Raw genomic sequence first — 25,754 nt, 5'->3', positions numbered from 1 at the left:
TGTATATATGAATATATATATATATATATATATATATATATATATATATATATATATAACAGTAGCATATCCTTACTCAGTAGAAGGAAGGGTACGGACACTTTAGGAAAGTTGCAAAAAAGTTAATTTACTATCATCAGATATCGCCTCCGTGATCAAAATGAAAGAGGCTTTGCGGGGAACTTTCATCACACATTCAGTGGAGGAGAGACGCACGATCAGGCTGCCCAAAGAGTGGAACATAGCTGCCATCTAATAATGCCCAAACAAAATGTAGTAGGAAGCAACCTATCCCAGAAGTGTGGTATGAAAACCAAATAAGGCTCTAGCCCTTGGGGAACCAAAATGTATTTCTTATTCTGAGTTTCCAGTAACTCTTTTCACTCTCGCTGCCGTAAGGCCATAAAATATTTTTTTTACCCATAATCTTTCGTTTTTAGGCTGGCCTGAAGAAAGTAAATGGTTTTTCAAAGGTAATGCATGTCTTCCTGATATATTCTAGCCAAGGGATGAGCTACCCCTGGCACAGGATAAGTAATCCTCAATCATTTCTCCATTAAGCACAGCAAGAGGATTTCTCCAGACAGAGCACCATTTTGTTAAAGGGACGAGATTTATATGATCTTCAACATACTCAAGCCCCAATTCCTCATGCAATATATAAGAATGGCAACTGGGCGGGAGACCAAGAAGTCTTCTGCACACTCTATTCTCTTCAGCCTGGAGCCGCAGAACTTTTTTTAAAACCCCATAAGCCTGACACATACATTAAGACCAGGATTCAGTTCATCCTATGAACCTCTAAAAAGGGGCATCAGCTTATTACTAATAATAGAGGCTAGTTTTGCCAAAAAGCCCAACAATGTGCAGAAAACATTTCTTAGCCGTAATAATACATGAGGGCAAAGATCCTAACGAGTCAGTTGGCAGATTCATTTCTAAGTGCCATGTTGGGTGCAAGACCTGTTTCTTGAGTCAAGTCCTGCTCTGAACGCCCCTAAACCGAGAAGGGAATGTCTATGCAATTCGACCAAACCCAGTCTGCTGTGGGTGTAGGAGAGACCCTTCAGTTTGACAGAGCACATCCGCCCTGAGTGGCCCAGCTTCTGTAGCAGATTTATTGATGCCATTTCTGATGTTGTCTAAGACATCACAGGTGAGGCCATGAACCATGCACTGGGGGAAGTTATATTTTCCTTGCTCATCATAATTGAATGATTGATGTTTTTAGGTTTTGTATTAAACCATAAGGACGAACTAACTGACTATTTTTGGACAATATCACAATATAAGCCCTGCTGCAAAATGTTTACAGTATTTTTTAGGTTGTGTGATGCTGTATTTCCATGTCCAGTCCATACATCTCTGGGTCCCCATGCTCACACATTATAGCTCTGCTCTGCAGCTCTACTCACAGGACATGACCTGTGATATGCCCTGACCCAGACTCCCTATGGCCACAGAGCCCGACTTACCTGTCATGCACAGTGACCTTAGGTGAAGGTCATGGCTGTTGGCCATGTTTTCTGCCCACTCCACATACACCCAGAGTCTAATGCTCATGGCCTTTAGCCAGCAGACATTGATACCTGGCCATGCCCTGTACCCATTCCTCATGGCCACAAAGACTGTTCCATGTGACTTTGGGTTGTGTGCACCAGCTTTGCATCCTTCACCTACTCCAGATGCCCTCAGAACCTTGTTCACAGTAGGTTCTGGTCTCTGTATACAGTAGGTTGTCGGTGCAGGATGTTGCCGAACGCACTTCACTTGGGAGCACTGCCTCAACGTGTCAGGACACACAAATACTAAGCAAAGCCCCTGTCATCTTTTGGGCTTTGTAGACCCCTCTTGTTAGTGGTATTGAATCTTTACCCTTACAGAAAGCAATAAAGTTGGTTATGTCTGGAAGGGTCTTCATAGGATCTCTAAAATCATTTTCACCAAAATGACAGTGTGCTTTCCAGATCTCCTAATTACTATGCTTTCATTATCCCTAGGTGGTGGCCGTGGTCATGGACATGTTTACTGATGTGGACATCTTCAAGGACATGCTGGATGCCGGCTTCAAGAGAAAGATCGCCATCTACATCATCCTGGATGAGTCCAACGTAAAGTACTTCCTACAGATGTGCCAGCGGGCCCAGATGCATGAGGGCCACCTGAAAGTAAGTACCACCATCTGTGGTCTATGTGGAAGGGCCATGCATGGTTCAAAAACCTACTCTAGCACAAGTTCAAAAGGGTTGGAGAAGCTTCCTGTAACTACTTTCTCTTCTTTTAGCTCTGGAGTGGACCATACTGAAAATGCCATGAGTAGTCTGACCAATTAGTTATTTTAGTTGTGGGCATCTTCTCACCACAGTCTAAAGTAAGAAATTCTATGTAGTAGGACACTCCAGCCACCCCCCCCCCCCTTGAAAAACCGTTGATCATCCTCCATCTTCTACTCCAGCAGTCCCAGGTTTTAAATTCAAGCATAAGTGTTTTTTTTTAGGTGAATAGCTAATGGCGAATATGAGAGCGAGAGAGAGAGAGAGATGTTCTGCTGTGCGTGCCACCCTGTGAGATGTGTGTGTTGGGGGAGGGCGGGCGTACCACTGCTTCCTGTACTAAATCTGTGTCTGTGTGAGCGGTGTCTGCATTGCTGCTGTATATCATGCATGCATCGGGTGTGCGTTTGTGAGGGTGTTTGCAAGGGGTTGATAAGAAAGGTAAGATACTACTTCATGTACTACAGTTTTTGTAACCGCACATGCGGTTCTGTCTGGTTAAGGAAGTGTGTATTCTGCCTGACCTCATTTCTGTGTGAGGTAGGAGTGTGCTGTTGCTCTCTGTACTGTGTTTGTGAGGAAACTTGCACTGCTGCTGCCTATGTAATATGTGTGGTGGGTGAAGACCGCTTTCACTGCTATTGACGTGCTGTATCCGTCCTGTATGTGATGTAATAGAATCAATGCTGCTGGCTATGATATACCTTTCTGTGGGTAAAGGCACTTATCATTTTACAAATACAGCACTGCTGCACGCCACTGACAACACGTGGTGCTGGGCAATGGCAGAACAGGTCTCATTCAATTTCAGATTGATACATTTTGGTGTTACACTAGTACTAATTGGGTGAAACCTTTGCTCGAACAGCGTTATTTGTTGAAATAACAAAATAGCGAATTAATACTGTTACAGAACATGTTGCGCTTTGCCGTATAACCTGCCATTTCTTTCCGCATAATTTTGTAATAGTCCTGCCATTTAACTTGGTCCTCCACTGCGGCATAATTCTAGAGGCGTTAGGTCACACGCCAAACAAATATGTAGGTATTAGAGGTCTGGTGGATAAACTCATTTAAAGGAGGGAGCCTTGTAGTGGTATGAAGCGCAAGCGCTATATAAATTCTACAGAACTATATAGTACAATAAACGTGGCTCCTCTACTGGTGATGTGGATGCACGCCTGGGGTGAATGTATCTACAGGCAACCTACAGCATATTGTTCTTCTCCGTTTGTTTGTAGCCTATTTCTGAGCTGTTGAGGGCAGTAATTATGTCCTGGCCTCACAATAACAGTTGGCAGCGCCTGAGGCCCCCTTGTGAACTGGCACACGAGGGATATTGCACACGAGGCAGAGGCATTCACCTGACTGCGACTCCGCGACGTGTGTGGCCGCGGATTATTTGTGTCTGTCCCCACCCATCGATGCTCTCTGCTTCATAACCCTGCGCAGTTATACGTGGGCTCTGCATTGAAGGTGTGCCCGACCCTAGAATTAGAAGACAGACTACACGTTCCCACAGTAGTATGACTTTACACCTCTTTCTAAAGAGGCCTATTTCCTTAAGGGAAAATGAGATAGCTCAAGGGTTAATGCGTCTACTCTATTAATGTTAGGGGCAAAGTGATGATAATTTGGGGGTGCCTGCTCGGCATTTCAATCCTTTGGAGAACGATAGAATTTGTGAGATGCACTTCAGTTAAAAAAACATGTTTTCTGTCCTACGAAGCCTCACCACTGTGGCATGAACCACTACCTTAAAAACATTATATTAAATTAGACTTCATCTGGCCTTTCTCCGTTTAGACTAAGAACAAGTTAATTGAGACAAACGTCCTCAAAGCTTTCAACTTTCCCTGGTCAATCCATGAGTAGGTCATCCTGTCCCAGTTTTTGCTTTGCACGCCGGGACTTGTAGTCCTGCTTACCCCGTTATAAAATCAGGACCGCGAAGTCCTGAATTCAGTACAACAAAAACTTAGTTGGATAAGCTCCTCGGTTTGGGGCCTGGGCCTTTTGAGTGCTCCGGTTTATCAACGGTCACCTTCCATGTTTATTCTCACAAGGACTTTGAGTCCCCGGCGCTGCCGACCCAATGGTTCTCTTTCTTAAACTCTGTAGAAATGTCAATAGTTCTCCGGTGATTTGAACGCCCTCACCTGTTTCTTAGCCTTCTTTGGCCCGTTGCCACCTGAAACAAGCCCCAGGGCCTACACACCCATTACATTCTAACAGAGCAATTTCTGGGAAAACAAACCACAATAAAGTTGATTCTTGTCCAGAAAAAATGTAATGTAATGTTTTTATTATAGAATCGTAGAGGACTGCAACACTAAAATGATTATTGATATTTCTGTGCAGGCTAATAAATTGTTTAATCTGTTGACAGGTCCTTTCACAAACACCTTACAACTGATTTCCCCTTGTAATGTAATTCACAAAACATGTTTTTGCCTTTCACTTCCTGTTACTGTCTCCCTTTCCTGCAATTGGAAATAATCGCTTTCCAAACTCTGTACAGAGGTGAGAACATGCAAGTGAATGTTCAGTGCGCTGGCCAATCAGCTTCCTCAGATAAGGGGCACTTACTGGCAGTGAAGGTTTGCTTTGTGTTAGTCTGACCCATCTGATGTAAAAGATGACCCGTCGTCCAATCAGAATGAGACTTCCCTGTTTTTTAGATTCTCGATAACCCATCTCAGCATCACCTTCTATTCAAACCACACTGTCCAACTACGTTCCTTCACAGTTGTTTCTAGTTTGTTAGCTTCTATAAAACTTCAGGGTTTGAAGGAGGTTTCTAAGGTGCTGAGGCTTCCATCGAGCAAGTGTTAATAACGTTGATTCATATTTTTGAAGATGCTATTCACAGAATTGGCATTTCCCCTCACCCTTGCCTTTGACTAGGGACACACAACGCGGTGACGAGATATTATCTGCGGATAATACCACTAGCACGCTCATGAATGCTACATCAAGTAGTGCAAACCTGAAACGTGCCCTAGGGAAAGTCCCAGAAATATGCCAGAGTCATAACATACTAAAGTTGAGGGACAGGTTTATAGAGAATGGTATTCCTTGAACCAGCGTTCAGTAGTAGGTCGTGCAAAGTCACTGAAATGCCAAACTTGAAATCATTGCTTAGTTTTGTGTTCTATAAGGTAGGTACCCCTGGCCTTTTTTTGTGGTACCCGTGCCTGGTAGTTTCTGAGTTCTAATTCATAGAACCATTAAAACAGACAATCCAACTAACCTCCTACAAGGAGGTTAGTTAAACTGTGTCATCATTTTTTTTTAAAGGAGAGAGAGAGAGTGAGAGAGAGACAGAGAGAGAGAGAGAGAGAGAGAGAGAGAGAGAGAGAGAGAGAAAGAGACAGAGAGAGAGAGACAGAGAGAGAGAGAAGGCTTTGTGCAGCCACCGCCAAAAGTTTCTTTTGATGTGTTTTTGAGTGTTCACCATTGCCTCGATGGGTTGTACATTAAGGTCGTGTTTTTCTGTGGATGGTTTCATTGCCCCTATCGTGCTCCCGTTACGTTTTGATCCAAAACGGGATTGGTCACTCTGCCCCTCTGGCATTTTCTCAGTAAACTGTAACCTCAAGGGCCGCTCTCACAGCTGGAAGGGCTGGTGTGGCTGAACCATGAACGCCCACCTTTGCTTGTAGTGGTCTCTGGACCTGTGAGCTGGTTTGAAAAATTATTGCAGAGGGCTCCTTTGGTTTCCAGTTTTGGTGATGGGCCATCAAGTTGTCCTTTAGCTAAATTAGAACCAGTATGTGCTCTTTGATGTATTTACTTTGCTGACGTGACATTTTACTTGCTCATTTTGGCTTTGTTTAGTGCATGCTATTTTGATGCATTAGCCTTTCATAAAGACGCAGTGTTATTCATTGCCTTTACACACTCATTTGTATTACTTTGCAGTCATGATAGCGTATTGTTGGTTTACAGTTTCTTTGCTCACAAAGTAAAGAAATGTGTACACAAGTGTTCTTAAAGATTCAATGAACACACTGGACTTTTGTGCGGGAATCTATTGTGTCGTGTTTTGCAATGACTGCCTTTCAAGTTCACCGCTTGCAACATAAACTTCTATTTTTGACTCCTTTTCATAACATTGTTCTCTGAGGGTGCACCTTAACTTTGCTAATGCAGTCCATTGAGCAAAAGAACATTACGTTCAGCTTCCATGCTGGGGCTGCCTACATTTATTGAAGATGTTGCTTTATTTTCAGATTTTCTTTCTAATACTGCTTAGGGAACACGCACACAGTCACCCAAAAATTACCAATACCCCCCCTAACAAAATACCAGTCCTGGCTTTGCCAGTGTTTTTTGGAGAAGGAGTCCTTTCATTTGCACCTACAAATGGGCACAGTCTTTATCTAAATTCTCTTTTATGAAATAATTGCCATTAATACAAGTTGGAGGGCATTTTATTGGCACTGTTGGCAGCCATGAGAAACGTAGCTCATTCTTGTCGTCAGACCTTCTAACACCTGTCCTGACTATAAAGTGTGTTCACTCTATTTTGGTCTGGACTCATGATTTCTGTGCATTTTTGTCACACATGTTCTATTGCCATTTTATATGAGTCTCTTAAAATTCATAACAATGTTCTAAAATTCCCATTAAAATGGGTGACCTGTGTTCTCTCCCTGCATGTTCCTTAAGCAGCATCCACACTGAGCTCACTCTTTGTATGCAGAACAAATATGAGTGATATAACGTACAAGCTGCAACAAGATGGCTTTTTCTGCCTCCCAGGGCCTCTCTTCTCAGTGTTTCTCCTTTGCATCCTTCTTTAGCCACACAGTTCTCCTGACAATCTTGCACTATCCATCTTTTTCAAACTATTTACTGACTGATGTCTGTAGTCCTAGTTATCATCCGTCACATTACTTACAGACCGACGATACATGTGAGAACATGTGAGAAGCATAAGGGCACTAACTAGTAATGGTGACCAGGCAAAAAGGAAAGATTCAGTGTTCCAAGAAAGAGAACTTTACAATCGGTGGTGGTGCTCCCATGACAAGAGCTTAAAGTTACCTTCTGTGGTGGTGTTCCCATGAGAAGAGCTTGAAGTTGCTTTCTGTGGTGGTGCTCCCACGACAAGATCTTGAAGTTGCTTTCTGTGGTGGTGTTTCCATGAGAAGACCTTGAGGTTGCTTTCTGTGGTGGTGTTCCCATGAGAAGGGCTTGAAGTTGCTTTCTGTGGTGGTGTCTTTCTGTGGTGGTGCTCCCATGACAAGAGCTTGAAGTTGCTTTCTGTTGTGGTGTTTCCATAAGAAGACCTTGAGGTTGCTTTCTGTGGTGGTGTTCCCATGAGAAGGGCTTGACGTTGCTTTCTGTGGTGGTGTCTTTCTGTGGTGGTGCTCCCATGACAAGAGCTTGAAGTTGCTTTCTGTGGCGGTGTTTCCATGAGAAGACCTTGAGCTTGATTCTGTGGTGGTGTTCCCATAAGAAGGGCTTGAAGTTGCTTTCTGTGGTGGTGTTCCCATGAGAAAAGCTTACAGTTGCCCCTGTATGTTCTGTGAATGGCTTGGCAGTGTTCCCGCACGGAAATGTGGATTTGCATGATGTGATAGCAGCCATCTTGTAGGATCTTTCCTTAATCAATTTATTAAGTGCTGTTTGGTATATCCTTTGTCTTCTAATGCGGCTACTGGACATTTTTCTCTTTACACTCTGAAATAATACATATATAATAAATCCAGAGGGTAAAACATCAACATAAGGGCTTTCCCTATGTCTTTTTGAGGTTTCCTAAAGTTACACAATTTCTAAACACCTCTCCTGTCTGCGGTATCATACCCTTGCTTAGCTTGTCATCAAATAAGGAAGTGTTCATTTGAAAGAGAGAAATATATAATTTAAGGCTTAGAGATCAGACCTCGGACATTAAGTCCAGTCACAGAGAAGAGTCAAAACGGTGGGGATTTTTGGCTCAGCCGAAGGGCTATGTGGTCGGCCAGTAATGAACCCTGTGAAAGTTTGCCGCATGCACTGTAACCACAAAGCTCCATGGCCTCTGGTCAAGCTGGGTGGGAACGGTTATTTCTCATTGTTTGTCTTGAAGAATGTTTGTGTGAGTGTTGCGTGTGAACCTTTTACATAAAGGATAATTAGCGAGCACCTGAGACTAGTGCACTAGAGAGTGCCTTCCTCAAATACGAGCCTGATTCAGATCTCTGGTTTCCATGGAGCACAAATGTTGGAAGCATCCTTAAACAGGGATAACTCCTATTGCATTCTAATTTCAGATCCCTTGGATCTTCAATTTAAATTCAAACTGACCGTGCGCAAATGTATATGTTCTATCACATTTCTGAATCTGAATTTATGAAACACCTTGAATAAGTGAGCAAGGGCAAGATTCTGGGTCATGAGAGAAAAGAAGGGCACTGAACAGTGCGATGATCAAACGGAGAGGGGGAAGGTATCTACTCTGGTTTGGTGTATCTGACTTCAACATTAAGAATTTCCTAGAGGACCAATGTAGAGTTTTCCGTTATCGCGGATAAACCGCGCCGATCACTGTATTTATTTTCATCCTGTTTCTCGAAGAACTACAGCAATAAAGGGACAAACAAGATTTCCAATGCAAAGGAATTACTTGGATGGGCACAGCAACATTCGCCTGACTTGGGTCAATGCAAGATCTCTGCCGATTGAGCATGGATGGCTGTGGTATTCGATAATGTGAGTGCCATGTATTGGGGTATGGCAGGGAGTAGGATTTCTCAGTTACAAAAGATCCAAAACACTAGAGTATGCCTCACTTTCGCAGCTCAATGAAGGGATCACAGAATTGTCCCACAATCCCTACCATGAAAGTGTAAATGGCGTCCACCAGAGGCTCTTAACTTTAGTGACAACAACATGCTATGGCAATGGCCTTAAACATTTTAGACGTCAGCTCTGGAATGGGAAATCAAATGAACTGCGTCAAAAAAACATTTTAGCAACCATAACGAAAGCTCAAATTCTTATTTATTTTAATTTTGGAACCAAACTTCCTTTCTTCATCGGTGTTTGGGCAAAGATTTACATAGCACCGCACTTTGGGACGACTCATGCTTAATAGGGGTTCAATCTATCTATCCTGTAGTGTAATTATTTATATCCTAAATTTTATCTTCTACTTTTAACACCAAGGCTTGGTCGCCAAACTGCACAACATCTTCATTAATTCAGAAGAATATACTTCCAGGGGGTCATTGGCATATGCTAGTTTTTCAACAGGACAAACTAAAGTTTGCAAAAATTGTGTATTTACACCGACACATGAGTGTGTACATCTTAAGATGCAGACATACGAGAGTCTCATCGTCAGAATTTGGGCCCGGTACAGCGGCTGCACATCTGTAATAAGTCCCCCTCGCCCCCCCCACGCCACTCCAGACCTCAACTGGTCACCCCACAACATAAAGATGGCAGGCAGAGGAGGCTCACGACAGTATGGGTGAGAATATACAAACCTTAAGAATCACTATATTGGCATATGGAAATGGAACGGTTCCTCCCCGGAACAGGAAATGTTTCTGCAATTGGACATGGGATGATCCTTCACAGGGAATGACTCCTCACAAGGATTGAGTCCTCAAGGGCACGAATGAATGCCTCCTCAAATGGACAGGAAATTTCACCTCACATGAAATGACTACTCACAGAGAGAATGACTCGTCTTTGGGACCCAGAATGACTTCTTGCAGGGATAGAGAACAACTCCTCACAGCAACAGAGGACAACTCTCCAGAGGTAGGGAATGACTCTTTACAGGGACCGAGAATTAACCCACTTGGGGTCAACGAATGACTCTTTACAGTTAAAAGGGAGTTACTGCTCACAGGAATTCAGAATGACTCATCTCAGGGTGGAGGATAACTCCACTCAATCTGGGACAGGGAATGATTCCGTACACGGTTAGGGAATGATTTCTCGCAAGGACAGGGAACGATACCTGGAAGGAACATAGAAAGTCTTCTCACTGCTGGAGGAAGTACGACTGGTCCCAGGGATCGGGAATGACTCCTCGCTGGGACAGTAAATGGCTCCTCCTAGGAGGAAAGGAGTGCCCCTCGCAGAGACCTGGAATGCCTCCGTGGAAGGGCAGAGACTTCTCTGAAACTGACAAGCACACGTTGGCATGGGTGAACCCCTCACAAGGCTGCTATTCCCTCCCACAGCAAAAAACTATTCCCTGTGAATAACCAAAAATCACACTCAATTTAGGTTTAAGTTTTTTAAGCTATTGTTCCTATTTAACTACTTTTAAATTACATTTTTATATGTTGATGCTGCTCTCCATTCGAGGAACATGGAAAAATGATTTATCCCCGTGATATTGGAATCAGGTTTTAATGCAAAGCACATGTCACTTTATCTAGACCTGCCTGCCAATTAAACTACAGACCGATGCTTTTAGTATTTTACTGGGCCGGGCTGCTTTTGTTGTATGCAAGCATGTAATAATGTCTATAAAGCCTACTGTGAATAGGATATGTTAGGTAATACCGAATCTTATCAAGAGGGCATTACTATCAAGAATTGTTATGAATTAAGAACCACTATGGGGTTGTAAGCTAAGTGCCAGACCACGTTTATGAATTATTATATCATGTATTTATGTTTTATGGCTGTTACGCTGAATAAAGAATTTACTGGCTGACTGGCAACTGTTTAAGAAAAGAATTGGGTAATGGTTTAAAGTGCACATTCCTGCGCCTGCAGCTTTTCCCTTGCTTTGGTGAGTGAAACCTCCATAATAAAAAGTTTATGCGTTATAAGCAACTGTTGTAACACCAGCTGCCTTTGACTTGGAAGTGGGGTGGTCATAGTTCACGTTGATGGCACTGAGTGTCTTTAGGTAACTCATGTTGTTGCTAGGAGAGCTTTAAATAAAAACATTATCTGATGAGGGAGCCAGAATACATAAACTTGCACTGGTGCAAAGCGGAAACAAATGATTTGCACCTCGTTTCTGCTTGCAGGGTAGGGAATGAGGTGGCTTCAGTCCACATTCCATATTGTTTTTCCCCAGAACAAAAGATGCAGAAGACGGATTTTGCTCTGTTTTCCTTTGAACACATAATAACATGGTTCTGTACCTTTAAAATGAGGATCATAAAACTATGTGTGAAAATAAATCATTTTGCTCCCAATACAAATGAAGGATAAATGTGACAAATACGTTTATTTCACTTTTTATCTTTAGAATGGCACTTCACAGAAGTAATAATTTGCTAGTAAAAGATGTGCAACATACTTTTCCCAATGTTTTTCAGTTTTGTTCTCCACATTAGCTTGGTGTAAAAATGTTCAGATGAGCAGTTAGCTCCATGAAGATGCAGATTACAGGGGGAGCCCACAACAAACCCTCACTCACTGTGGAATGAAAGAACTACCCCTAACTCCAGAGCAAATAATCTTTCTATTAGTTTTGCTCAGTGCCAAGCAGCCAGTGTGGGAAGCCCAAACTTGCTATCTCTTGAAACCCGAAAGCAGCGGCCAAGCCCTAATAAAAACAGGAGAGGGGCAATTACCATAAGCAAAGTGAACCCAAGTTAAGTTCAAGACCAAGGTTGGAATTGGTGGAGAACATTTTAGCTAGGCACAACTCTTTACCATGATATGTTTTAGTTTCAAATAAGCTTTATATGTTTTTATGATGGATTCTATTAATATAATGAGTAGGCAAATTATTTATATTATTATGTATGTCGGAATTGCGATGGTTGTAATTAACCGTGTCAATAAACTTGAACTTGAAACTTGAACCCCATGTTATTAGAACAAAATAAATATAAACATGTTTTCTTGTATGGAAACGTGAAAAGAACATTTAGTATTATAATAATGTAAATCTCATGCATATTTTCCACGTATTGAGGAGCTGACCTCATGAATGAGTCAAAGGGAAATTTCAAAACTAACAAAAATCACTTGTGTGGTGCACTTAACAGTATTCTGCTTTGACTGTGCTAAGGGATTGAGAGACCATAGATGGCTTTGAACTGCAGCCTTATGTCATTGACACCCCACCCCAAACCCCTTTAGAAATGATCACTCTTTCACAACTTGTCTTTCTGAAAGAAAGCGCCTGGCAAGACATGAGCCTCGGGAAGGCTCAGTCAGCAAACAGTGTCATAGGCCTGGCCCAACCCTTGGGTGCCTGCCTTAAATTATTAGCCCGAATAACCTGGCCCCTATGGTGGCCGTGGGTAGGGAACGCATTACGAATCTTATTACAGTGTAATACAACCTGTAAGTGTGTAAGTTCTTATGTGTGTCTCAGTGCACTTGTCCACTTCCGAGGCTACATGTGTGTGTGTGTGCTCGTTAGTGTGTGTATATTTCACTCACCCCTCTGCTGTGAGTAGTATTGGTGAGTGAAGTTTTAGACGTGCCTGTGAAGCTGGGTGTAGTTATCACAATTGGCTCAGTTTGTGGAGTTTCCTCACTTTCTTTAAGAGAGACGTATCTGCCGCAGTAAACAAAATATACATTGTTTTTATGAGAGAATGTTCTTGTTTTGGCAAGAGAATTATTTTACTGAAAATGACGATTTTTTTCTGAAGATTGCGAAGTTCTGAAAATAAATAATTGAACTGGAAGAAAAGAACCCCCAGAACTTTGCATACCACGAGTAAAGCTGGGCAGCATGTTCTTGGAAGATCAGGACGCCTTTAGCAGATTGCAAAGGAGGGATGTTGCGCAGTCATGCTTTTTGCTAGACAAACAGGTTTGCTGTTGCACTTGACCGAGACGGACTGGAAGTGCCGGGCTCGTGCTTCCACGTGTGGCCTCTCAGGCCTGCCGGCACTCTGCACTATCCAGGTCTCTATGGCCAGCAGGCGAGGTCACGCGCATTGTCTTATATAACATAGGCCATGCCTGCACAAAACCGCGTCCTGTCATTACACTTTTTGAGGGGGTTATGATGAGTTGTAGCTTGTCCTTAAATTCACGACCAGAACATTTATCACTTCACCCAATCTCATCACTGTAATGCAAGTCCCTATATAGCCCGTGTGGCTGGCGTGAAAGAGGGATGCGACCTTTCAAGGCTCCCCAAACCTTTAGTGGGCCCCCATTCGGCCCAAGTTGAATAGAAATCTGTGAGAAATGGGCGGCTATCAGTGCCAGGTGCCACAATGCTTAGTTTTTTTCTGAACATGGACCACCGAAGCTATATGGGGTTACGAGTACACGCACCGTCTCTCTCTTGTACTCAGGTTTGCAGTCACAATGCAGCACCTCTCATGACGTCAAGCTTCACTTGTGTGAGACCACACTCCCCAAGTCTTGCAGCAGGCAGTGACAGCTGCTCGATCCTGCAATACACGTGATGGGTATGAACTGGTATTGAAACAACTTGTTGTACAACTTCTTTTGCTGTGAAGATAAGCGTTGCTTTTAAGCACCTGCCATGCACACTAGTGGGGACAGGCTTTGCACGTTGTGAATGCAGGGTATGCAAGATGATGGAGGGGGCTAACCATGTTTGTGGACACAGAGTATGAACACTAGTCTATATAGGGCAGTGCTTAATTTGAGCTGTTGTTTGCTGGTGTTCGGCACCAGCTCTTAAGTCCCAGCTCCGGCACATATGAAAGCCCACCATATGGTGGCGTTGTTTCTCCAGTTTTGATGTGAGCACACCACAGAGTGTTCAATGCAATAGTCCAATACAAGGACGTTCTTGTAGCTTTAGGTGCCTTGGCATAATCCGGATTGTGACACTTGTAGGCGTGTGATAGTGCTTGTGTTGGTACTGGCATTAGTGGCGCTGGGGGGGCAATGGGTGGTGCAGGCTGCAGTGGCTTCATAGGGAGGCTTCTGGCACTTATGTTTTTTTTTTTTTCCTAACAATGTAAGCACCGACATAGGCCGTGACCAATTGTGGACACAGGGCATATAAACGCGTGGACACAGGTTATGCATGCTTTAGGTGTGCTTGTCAGCCCACAGCAGGCAAGTGTGTGCATACAGGCCATGCACGTTTGTGGACACAGGTCATCCATGTTTGTGGACACAGGCAATACACGCACGCTGTGGAGAAGGTGATGCTCACAAGGGGACAGTGTATGGCGGCTTATGAGCACAGCCCAGTCATGCATGTACAATAAGGCCTCGCTCACAATCGGACGCTGGCCCTGCAGACTTGTGGCCTCTGGCCGTAGATGCTTGCTGTACGAGTCTGCTACAGCCTAGACCAGCACACTTCTTCCAGAACCCACAACCAGTGCTTATTTTGTGCTTGTTGTTTCCAGTGCAGAGCACCGCCACTTATTTTTCTGCCTCAAGCAGTTACTGCGAGCAAAAGACCCTTTTGGGAAAGACGGAGGAAGAGAAAAACGAAAAAGCGTCACAAAGGGAGAAAGCAGAAAGTTGCAGGAGTGAGGTGAAGGGGCAGGGAGGGCCTGTAAATGGATTAAAGCGGTTTGAGATGGCGTCAGGATTACGCTGCCTCGGTATTCCGTGTTCGCACATTTAATTGCAGCAGCAGAATTTAGGAGGAGGGCTTTGGGCCCCGGGACGTTTTTATTTACAAATTAAACACTGCCCACAGGTCCCTCAACCCACTTTCACTCACCTAAAATCGTTTTCTATTCTTATCCTACTGTGCACGAAAATGTATAATCTGTTGGGAGCGGTAAGCAACGCCCTATAACCTGCGCAAGTAATAAAGGTGTATCTAGGCCAGTGTATTTCTGACTCGGCGGCACAGTGTCCTCACCCGGGGTGTGAGGTGGAAGCGGCAGCTCTCAGGTATCCATGTTAATCAGCGGCGTCCGCCTCGGTACTTATGGAAACAGGACCTGGGCGTGTCACCCTGGCTCGCGGAGGCCCCGCGGTGGTTAACCTCAGTCAGGTGCCCTGGGAAAGAGCCCGGCGGAACGCATCTGTCCACCAATGCTGCTGCGTCAGAGCTGGCTGCCACAGCCCCGCATCTTTGTTAGGGGAGGTCAGTGTTTCTTCTCAGCAAACAACGACGCCAGCTTTGAAATCACGTCATCGTTTTTACAGTTAAAAGAGGCCTTGTCTATTGTTTTTCCTGGGATCTCTCCTTCTGAGGCTATTTGTGTTTCTAATGCTTTGATGATGGGAGTTGTCAGGCAAAATTGTTAATAATAACCGCGTTATAGTCTTACAGAGCTTTCTGCCACAGTGGCAATACCCCCGAGGTGCTGGGAACTACTGGCGTTTTATTACCAACCGTTAGCTGCCTTAAAATAATAAAAGGCTGAGTAGGTCCCTCCAGGATCCTTGCAGCAAATGCATCAGCACAGAGCAATCTAATGCATTATTCATTTAGATCCTTTGGTCTAGCCCTGATCTAGCTCAAAGAAGGATCAGAGCTTCATAGCAGTGCTTAACTGTGACACCAGCAGCTCAAACATGAGCTCCTCTACAAAGAGGAGTATGCCGAGTGGGTCGGGCATAGACTGGAAGGAGGGAAGAACCGGAGCACGTTATTAATTGGGAGTGCACCACAGAGCAAACTAAACTTTTTTTTTGTACATTACTCATTTTGCATTACATGGCTACGCATATTTATTTCATGTCATTACAGGTATGCAAAGTTTCAAGCACCGGGAATTGACGTGGTTTGCGCTTAGTCACAAAATGTTGACGTTGTGTTGAAGCTGGGATAAGAACAACCCATGCCTCGGGGTTCACAGCTCATCAAATTAATCATTCCTTCTGTTAAAAAGATACTTCTTTGCCGCAAGCAAATGTGCAGCGGAAGGATGACACATCAGTGTGAACCAATTAATGCCCTTGTGTAACTCATAACAGTCAGAAGGGCACTGACACAAAGGGAAATAATGTGTTTTGCATAAAATCACACAATTTGTCCAAGGGCGGAAGCTGGGATTCTAACCCAGGTCTTCTCGACTCTACGTCTGCAACTTGGACACCAGAGCCCATCTCCTTGTCCTACACCTTATGGGCCCTTTCACAAACACATTACATGCTATGTCAGCGACAGCCGGCTAGAAACAGGGTATCCGAGTGAGAATATTGTATTGTCACCACACCAGAACGCTCACACTAGTCATTTCATGAGCCTGTACGCTGTTTCATTAAACACATTTTGATCCTCTGACAAGCCTAAATTTGAAACGGTGAAATAAATGGTCCCTTCTTTCTTACAAAGAAGCTGAAAGTAGACGCGTGGACAAAACATTCAAATTGGCCCAGTAAAATATCCATGATCCTGTTGGAAACCATGGCTTGTGGACGGGAAATATATGCAGCTTCTGAGACACTAGCTATTTTCACCAGAACCGAGGGCCCATTCAAAAAGGTATTTCTGAGTACACGAAATAGCACTTCATAGTATGGAATACATACAGTTATTAATAACAAGCACTGGCATAGCCAATAGGGCTCACATTTTTGATGTGAATGCAGTATTTTTGAGTATTTATTGTTTTATTGTTTAATATCTCGCATTGCCGCTAAAAGAGAAAAAATCACCCTTAGATATGTGTGTGACCCCGTAGTTACACGCATCGAAAATATTAAAGGACTGTTGGGGGCTGTGTTCAGAGCATTAGCTGGATCCCTGTATTAGACTACCGATATGTTTTGTAAATGAGATACAATCAAATCCAACTGCCTCCAAGCACCTGGTAAAAACAAAAGATAGTGAGAAAGGGAGAGAGTGAGAGATCGATCCAATAACAAAGCACCATCAGCGCGTTCGAAGTGCAGAGAGAGAGAGAGATCGAAGAACAAAGCGCCATCAGCATGCTCGAAGTGTAGGGAGAGAGATCCAAGAAAAAAAGAGCTATCAATGCGCTCGAAGTGCAGAGAGAGCGATCCAAGAACAAAGAGCCATCAGTGTGCTCGAAGAGCAAAACAAGAGGCAAAACCTGGTCTAATAACACAGGCTGCAGAATGAGACCGTAGACTGAGTCAAAGCAGCCCGCTCCGATACATTGTGACCAATCACAGTAATTGTAGTCCTGTTGCACACAAACGATAGGGGAGAGGATGTGGCCTAACGGCCTGAGCTGCCGACTTTGGAGATGGGGAACCAGGTACAAGTCTTGGCATCAGATCAACATCATGGGATTCTGGGCAAATCACTTAATCTCCTGTGCCTATCAAAAATTAATTTAACCTGTGCTCATGTAACGTGCTCCAATACCTCCAGTCGGTGCAGATCCCACTAAGAAATAGAGTCAAGAAACAGCGACATGCCTAAACAACGTACCGCCACAGAGCTCGAAGCAAAAGAAATAAGTAGTGCGTGACAGTAAGATATAAGGCTGATCGTGCAGTAATCCATGTAACAGGGTCAGTCTCGAAGGCAGTAACAAAACAGCTTCAAGGCAGGACAAATGCAAATCTTTTACCTAACAAACCAATGGAATTTCGAAAAGCAAGCCAAGGAACCAGTGAACGTGATGGGCATGCTAATAGCCCCCAGAAATAGATTACAGCATGTTGAGAGACAACGCTCGTGTGCTGCCTAGGCTCAACTAAAAAATGAGTCTTGCAAGAAAAAGAAAGAGTCCTTTTTATTCAAAACAAAGCCACTAAAAGTGAAACATTCATTTAGGGCTAGCTTAAAGACTATAGGTACAATTCACAAAGGAACTTATGAGCAGGGCCACTGAAATTATGCAGCAGGGTTGAGTAAATTATGCTGCAAGAAAATACAAATTATGCAGCAGATTTCGTGCAAGTATTACTTCATTATTTTGTCATCTTTAAACTTGTTAACACTGTCTGGGCAATAGTTGCACCTCATTAATACCAGTTTAATGCCCAGACACAGACATAAGCTACAGAAAGGTGACCAGTCAACCTTTGCAAAGGTCCTTCCACTGTGGGGCAACAAGTGTTGATGTGTTTTTTCTATCTTGTATTTGTGTTATTTATAAAGCGCACTCAGACCAGTGTTATCGAAGCACTAGGCACATAAGAGGGGCTGACATGAACCAAAAGACTCTACTGTGAAAACAGAAAAGTCTTTAGGTGCTTTTGAAACAGTAAAAGAGACGTGATACCTCTAATTTTGGATGGAAGCGAGTTCCATAACTTAGCAGCTGCCACTGAGAAGGCCCTATCCCCCCCATTTTACTTTTTGCTCCTCTGATTCTGTGCCAACCTGAGGTCCGCTGATCCTAATGGGTGACTTGGGGTGTACCAATTGATGGCTCCTTGCAGATACCCTGAACCCGGAGAGGAAAGGGCTTTGTGGGTCAGACGCAATGCCTTAAAAAGAATAAGCGTCCCAATAGGCTGCCAATGCAGCTTCCTCAGGCTCTCCTTGATGGATGCAAACTTGGGTAGCCCGAGCGCCAGCCGGGCAGCAGCATTTTAAATAAGCTGCTGCATATTCAGGGAAGATTGATTTATAGTTGGATATAGGGCGTTACAGTAGTCCAGTCGAGATGTGATGAGTGCCAGAACCACTTACTCTTAGTTCTTGAGGTATGAATGGCAAATTTTTTTTAGGATTTTGACCATCCAAAGACATGCACTGGTAACTCTGTTTGCCTGCACATCAGTTGTCAAGGCAGAGTCACAAATATCCCCAAGGTTCTTGCTGCAGAAATGGGAGTAGGTAAGATCCCACAGGTCTCGGGCCACCAATGATGATTCCAAATAGTTATTCGCCCGATGATGATTACCTTTGTTTTGCCCCCATTCATTTTCAGCCTGTTCTGTCTCATCCAGTTGCTGACTTCTCTCATGCAGGTTTGGAACCAATCTGCCGTAATTTGCACAAAAGGAGATGATAATCTGGGTATCATCAGCATACGAAAACACCCAGAAACTGAAGGATCGAAACTGTTTAGCAGGAGTGCCACATACAGATTAAAAAGGGTCGACCCCTGAGAAACTCCACAGGGGAGCTGAAATGGAGCTGAGCTGAAATCCCTGCACCTGACCGTCATGGTTCTATCCTTGAGAAATGTCTCAAAGTTGAGTGCCTGATATAAACGTTGTGCCATTATCTGGGGGCGAAATGGTATCAAAAGCTGCTGATAAGTCCAGTAAGATTAGGATAGCACCACCTCCCTGATCTACCTGCTTTGTATTAGTATCTGTGGTGGCAATCAGGGCAAACTCTGTGCTATGGTTTTTCCGGAATCCATGTTGGGAGGAATCTAGACAATCATGCGCAAGCAGGAAACTGGCGAGCTCTTGATTGATGTGTTTCACCAAAATCTTGGCGAGCATAGGCAGGAGGGTGATGGGACGGAAGTGTTAGAGGTCGCCTGTGTCCCACTCCTGTTTTTTTATAAAGTGCATGACTATGGTCTCTTTCTGGGTGGAATGTACCACACGATTCCATCACCTCTGTGTACATCATTTCCAATGGCTCCGCAATAAGTTTACATGCCATTTGCAGCACTCTTGTAGCAAGGGTCATTTTCAGAGCCCGAATGAATCACAGTTAAAAGGGACTTAATTTTATTAGCCATCAGAAGTGCAAACTTTGCCAAAATTGGGCCCATAACAGTTTGTACCAGTATCTTGCTCCGTCGATTCTATGTAAGGGGTTGAAAACTCTGAGTGAATCTTACAGATTTTGGGCCATATGTACGAACACATTTTCCCATAGACACAGAATGGGCAAAACTGCTTGCTACATCTGGCCCCTTATCTCTAAAGAACTCTGCTACTTTATTGCAGAAAGTCTGTGAATTCTCTAGCTCCTGTGATGGGGTAGTGGCAGCTAAGGCTTTTGAACTGTTTGAGTTACATTTTTTTGTTAAAATCTGTTGATTATGCAGCAGATAATTGATTATGTGGCAAATGAGACAAATCTACAATTATGCGAAAACCGCCTGTAGGAGGCTGGACTGGCTTGTAGTGAGTACCAAGGGGTACTTGCACCTTGCACCAGGCCCAGTTATCCCTTATTAGTGTATAGGGTGTCTAGCAGCTTAGGCTGATAGATAATGGTAGCTTAGCAAAGCAGCTCAGGCTGAACTAGGAGACGTGTGAAGCTACTACAGTACCACTTAGTGTCATATGCACAATATCATAAGAAAACACAATACACAGTTATACTAAAAATAAAGGTACTTTATTTTTATGACAATATGCCAAAGTATCTTAGAGTGTACCCTCAGTAAGAGGATAGGAAATATACACAAGATATATATACACAATAGCAAAAATATGCAGTATAGTCTTAGAAAACAGTGCAAACAATGTATAATTACAATAGGATGCAATGGGGAAACATAGGGATAGGGGCAACACAAACCATATACTCCAAAAGTGGAATGTGAACCACGAATGGACCCCAAACCTATGTGACCTTGTAGAGGGTCGCTGGGACTATTAGAAAATAGTGAGAGTTAGAAACATAACCCTCCCCCAGACCCTGAAAAGTGAGTGCAAAGTGCACCAAAGTTCCCCTAAGGACAAAATAGTCGTGTTAGAGGGAAAATGCAAGGAAAACACAAATCAGCAATGCAACAACGATGGATTCCTGTCTGAAGGTACCTGTGGAACAAGGGGACCAAGTCCAAAAGTCACAAGCAGCTCGGAGATGGGCAGATGCCCAAGAAATGCCAGCGGTTGGTGCAAGGAAGCTCTTACTAGGCTGAAGAACTGTGAATACTGCAGGAACGACAAGGGCTAGAGACTTCCCCTTTGGAGGATGGATCCCCCACGCCTTGGAGAGTCGTGCAGAAGTGTTTTCCCGCCGGATGGACGCCAACAAGCCTTGCTACACGCAAATCGTGCGTTTGGCGTTTTTGGACGCTGCTGGGGCCCAGGAGGGACCAGGAGGTCGCAAATTGGACCTGCAGAGAGAGGAGACGTCGAGCAAGACAAGGAGCCCTCACTGAAGCAGGTAGCACCCGGAGAAGTGCCAGAAACAGGCACTACGAGGATGCGTGAAACGGTGCTCGCCGAAGTTGCACAAAGGAGTCCCACGTCGCCGGAGACCAACTTAGAAAGTCGTGCAATGCAGGTTAGAGTGCCGTGGACCCAGGCTTGGCTGTGCACGAAGGATTTCCGCCGGAAGTGCACAGGGGCCGGAGAAGCTTGCAAAGTCGCGGTTCCCAGCAATGCAGCCCAGCGAGGTGAGGCAAGGACTTACCTCCACCAAACTTGGGCTGAAGAGTCACTGGACTGTGGGGTTCACTTGGACAGTGTCGCTGGATTCGAGGGACCTCGCTCGTCGTGCTGAGAGGAGACCCAAGGGACCGGAGATGCAGCTTTTTGGTGCCTGCGGTTGCAGGGGGAAGATTCCGTCAACCCACGGGAGATTTCTTCGGAGCTTCTGGTGCAGAGAGGAGGCAGACTACCCCCACAGCATGCACAAGCAGGAAAACAGTCGAGAAGGCGGCAGGATCAGCGTTACAGAGTTGCAGTAGTCGTCTTTGCTACTATGTTGCAGGTTTGCAGGCTTCCAGCGCGGTCAGCGGTCGATTCCTTATCAGAAGGTGAAGAGGGAGATGCAGAGGAACTCGGCTGAGCTCATGCATTCGTTATCTAAAGTTTCCCCAGAGACAGAGACCCTAAATAGCCAGAAAAGAGGGTTTGGCTACCTAGGAGAGAGGAAAGGCTACTAACACCTGAAGGAGCCTATCACAAGGAGTCTCTGACGTCACCTGGTGGCACTGGCCACTCAGAGCAGTCCAGTGTGCCAGCAGCACCTCTGTTTCCAAGATGGCAGAGGTCTGGAGCACACTGGAGGAGCTCTGGACACCTCCCAGGGGAGGTGCAGGTCAGGGGAGTGGTCACTCCCCTTTCCTTTGTCCAGTTTCGCGCCAGAGCAGGGGCTAAGGGGTCCCTGAACCGGTGTAGACTGGCTTATGCAGAATTGGGCACATCTGTGCCCAACAAAGCATTTCCAGAGGCTGGGGGAGGCTACTCCTCCCCTGCCTTCACACCATTTTCCAAAGGGAGAGGGTGTCACACCCTCTCTCAGAGGAAGTTCTTTGTTCTGCCATCCTGGGCCAGGCCTGGCTGGACCCCAGGAGGGTAGCTGCCTGTCTGAGGGGTTGGCAGCAGCAGCAGCTGTAGTGAAACCCCAGGAAGGGCAGTCTGGCAGTACCAGGGTCTGTGCTACAGACCACTGGGATCATGGAATTGTACCAACAATGCCAGGATGGCATAGAGGGGGCAATTCCATGATCATAGACATGTTACATGGCCATATTCGGAGTTACCATGGTGAAGCTACATATAGGTAGTGACCTATATGTAGTGCACGCGTGTAATGGTGTCCCCGCACTCACAAAGTTCAGTGAATTGGCTCTGAACAATGTGGGGGCACCTTGGCTAGTGCCAGGGTGCCCTCACACTAAGTAACTTTGCACCTAACCTTTACCAGGTAAAGGTTAGACATATAGGTGACTTATAAGTTACTTAAGTGCAGTGTAAAATGGCTGTGAAATAACGTGGACGTTATTTCACTCAGGCTGCAGTGGCAGACCTGTGTAAGAATTGTCAGAGCTCCCTATGGGTGGCAAAAGAAATGCTGCAGCCCATAGGGATCTCCTGGAACCCCAATACCCTGGGACCTCAGTACCATATACTAGGGAATTATAAGGGTGTTCCAGTAAGCCAATGTAAATTGGTAAAATTGGTCACTAGCCTGTTAGTGACAATTTGAAAGTAATGAGAGAGCATAACCACTGAGGTTCTGGTTAGCAGAGCCTCAGTGAGACAGTTAGGCACCACACAGGGAACATATACATGCACACCTATGAGCACTGGGGCCCTGTGTGACAGGGTCCCAGTGACACATACATATAGGCCACAAACCTATGAGCACTGGGGTCCTGACCAGCAGGATCCCAGTGACACATAACAAACATACTGAAACCATAGTGTTTTCACTATGAGCACTGAGGCCTGGCTATCAGGATCCCAGTGAGACAGTGAAAACAGTGACAAACACCCTGACATACACTCACAAACAGGCCAAAAGTGGGGGTAACAAGGCTAGAAAGAGGCTACCTTCTCACACAACCCCCCCCCAAACGAAGGACAATAAGGCTAACCTTGGCCAGTTGAGACTTTATTGTCTAAGTGGTGATAAGTAGAGAGTAGCTCTGCAATAGACTGGTTACTCCCTTTATCATCCACTATATGGTTACTTCCCTGTGGGGATGTAAACCACCCTGTTTGAAGTTTTTTAGCTAAGCAACAATGTGAAGATGTATTTTCAGAGTTTCTATCAGTAAGTTTTAGTTTAGAGCAGTGGGAATTGTCCACTGAACCTATTTGTAGTGATGGAAATGCCAGACAGGGATGCTGTCTCAGAAAAGCCATAGCTGGGCAAAAACTTTGTCCATATGGCTGGAAGAGAGAACAGGGATGCTGTTTCTCTTGGGTTGGAGCAGGGCAGGGATGCTGTCCTATCAGCTCCACACTAGGGCAGGGATGCTGTCCTAAGTGTTGTGAGGCAGTGCAGAGTTTCTGCACTAAAGTTTCTCTGGGAGGGTTGGAGGGATGCTCCATGTTAACTAAACTGGTGCTCTTTTTCTCACCAATGTTAGTTATCCCACAGAGAGGTACTTCCACCTCAGGGAGTCCAGCTTTGCCAGCTGATGATTCCCTTGGAACAGGTGCCACCCCAGGAGAGGTTTCTCCCACCACAGGAATAGTATCCTGAATGGTAGGGTGGTTAGGGGATACTGTGATACCCTTTTTACCTGTTGCTGGAGAGGGATCCTGAGTTTTCAGGCCTTCTCTCCTTTGCTTTTTCATTTCACTTGAAATGAGAGGGAACAATTCCTCAGGGATGCCCAGCATGGCTGCATGGGCATAAAACTCTACATCAGCCCAACCTGAGGCCTCTAGGTCATTACCTAAGAGACAGTCTACAGGTAAGCTAGGTGATACCACCACCTGCTTAGGGCCAGTAACTCCACCCCAACTAAACTGAATTATAGCTAAGGGAAGAAACTTAGTGGAGTTATGGACATCAATAATCTTATACTGTTGTCCAATGATGTGTTGTTCAGGAGGCACTAGGTTTTCAGTCACCAAAGTGAAACTGGCACCTGTGTCCCTGTAGGCCAAGGCCTCAACACCATTTATTGAAACTGTCTGCCTGTACTTATCCATTGTAAGGGGACAAGCAGCCAGTGTGGCAAGGCCAATGCCACTAGGTGTGACAGAAACTGTCTTGGGACTGATTACCTCAGTTTCCACTATGGACCCATAAGTGAACCCAACTACACCCTTTGCTTGACTGTTGCCAGCAGTCCCACCATTAGTATCACTACTGCTAGGGGCACTAGAGCTTGATGTATTAGTGGTGGTAGGCTCAGGGGGTTTACCTGGACAGGACTTATCCCCTGGCCTATGGCCTCTGTTTTTACACACAAAGCACCAAGGCTTTTTAATGTGTGCAGGTTGGGAAGAAGAGGAAGAATTTGTTTTATCCCCACCCTCTGAAGAGTGTTTAAGATTTGAAGTGGGATCTTTGGTTTTACCCTTATCCCCATGCTTATCTTGAGATTTTTCACCATCTTTCTTCTTATTGCCATCTTTGTCACCCCCTGTATGAACTTTTCTGTTCACCCTTGTTCTGACCCATTTGTCTGCCTTCTTTCCCAATTCTTGGGGAGAGGTCAGATCAGAGTCTACCAGGTACTGGTGCAACAAATCAGACACACAATTATTAAGTATATGCTCTCTCAGGATTGTGTTATACAGGCTTTCATAATCAGTAACTTTACTGCCATGTAACCACCCCTCCAAGGCCTTCACTGAATGGTCAATGAAATCAACCCAGTCTTGTGAAGACTCCTTTTTGGTCTCTCTGAACTTTATCCTGTACTGTTCAGTGGTTAAGCCATAACCATCCAGGAGTGCATTCTTAAGAACTGTAAAATTATTGGCATCACTTTCTTTCACAGTAAGGAGTCTATCCCTACCCTTTCCACTAAATGATAGCCATAGGATAGCAGCCCACTGCCTTTGAGGGACATCCTGTACAGCACAGGCCCTCTCAAGTGCAGCAAACCACTTGTTAATGTCATCCCCCTCCTTATAAGGGGGAACTATCTTATGCAGATTCCTGGAATCATGCTCTTTTGCAGGATGACTATGGGGAATACTGCTGCTGCCACCATGGGTATCTAAACCCATTTTCTGTCTTTCCCTCTCTATTTCTAAAGACTGTCTATCCAAATCCAGCTGTTGCTTCTTGAGCTTCAGTCTGGTTTGCTCCACTCTCAATCTATTGAGCTCCCTTTCCAACAATCTGTCATCAGGGTGGGTGGGAGGGACATTTCTAGATACAGAGGTATGATGGGAATGAACAGAAGGAGACCTGTCCCTTACAGAGGGCACCCTAACAGCTTGGCTACCAGTATAATGTGAGAGCACATCATCAGTATGATGTGATTCAACCTCTGTACCAACTATGCTAGACTGTCTAGTAATGGGCAGGCTGAGAAGTTTCTTTCCTGAACCTTTTCCTGGGGGAGTCCCTGGATCAGATTGAGAACCATTAGCTACTTTTTC

The 25,754-nt window shown here is 44.7% G+C and overlaps 2 protein-coding genes across 4 annotated transcripts in view; one reads left to right on the top strand and one right to left on the bottom strand.

Moving 5' to 3' along the window:
• SLC5A10 (solute carrier family 5 member 10) overlaps positions 1 to 25,754 on the bottom strand; it is a 546,087-nt gene that overhangs the window by 271,049 nt on the left and 249,284 nt on the right. The gene's annotated exons all lie outside the window — the stretch shown is intronic.
• FAM83G (family with sequence similarity 83 member G) overlaps positions 1 to 25,754 on the top strand; it is a 117,478-nt gene that overhangs the window by 40,047 nt on the left and 51,677 nt on the right. Inside the window, exon 2 of the mRNA XM_069210110.1 lies at positions 2,001 to 2,168. Within this exon, the coding sequence (XP_069066211.1) occupies positions 2,001 to 2,168 (168 nt within the window). The remainder of the gene's footprint in view (positions 1 to 2,000; positions 2,169 to 25,754) is intronic.

This window comes from Pleurodeles waltl, chromosome 10, assembly GCF_031143425.1.
Source record: "Pleurodeles waltl isolate 20211129_DDA chromosome 10, aPleWal1.hap1.20221129, whole genome shotgun sequence".
In the NCBI taxonomy this organism is placed as follows: domain Eukaryota; kingdom Metazoa; phylum Chordata; class Amphibia; order Caudata; family Salamandridae; genus Pleurodeles; species Pleurodeles waltl.
This window is presented reverse-complemented; position numbering and strand designations above follow the sequence as displayed.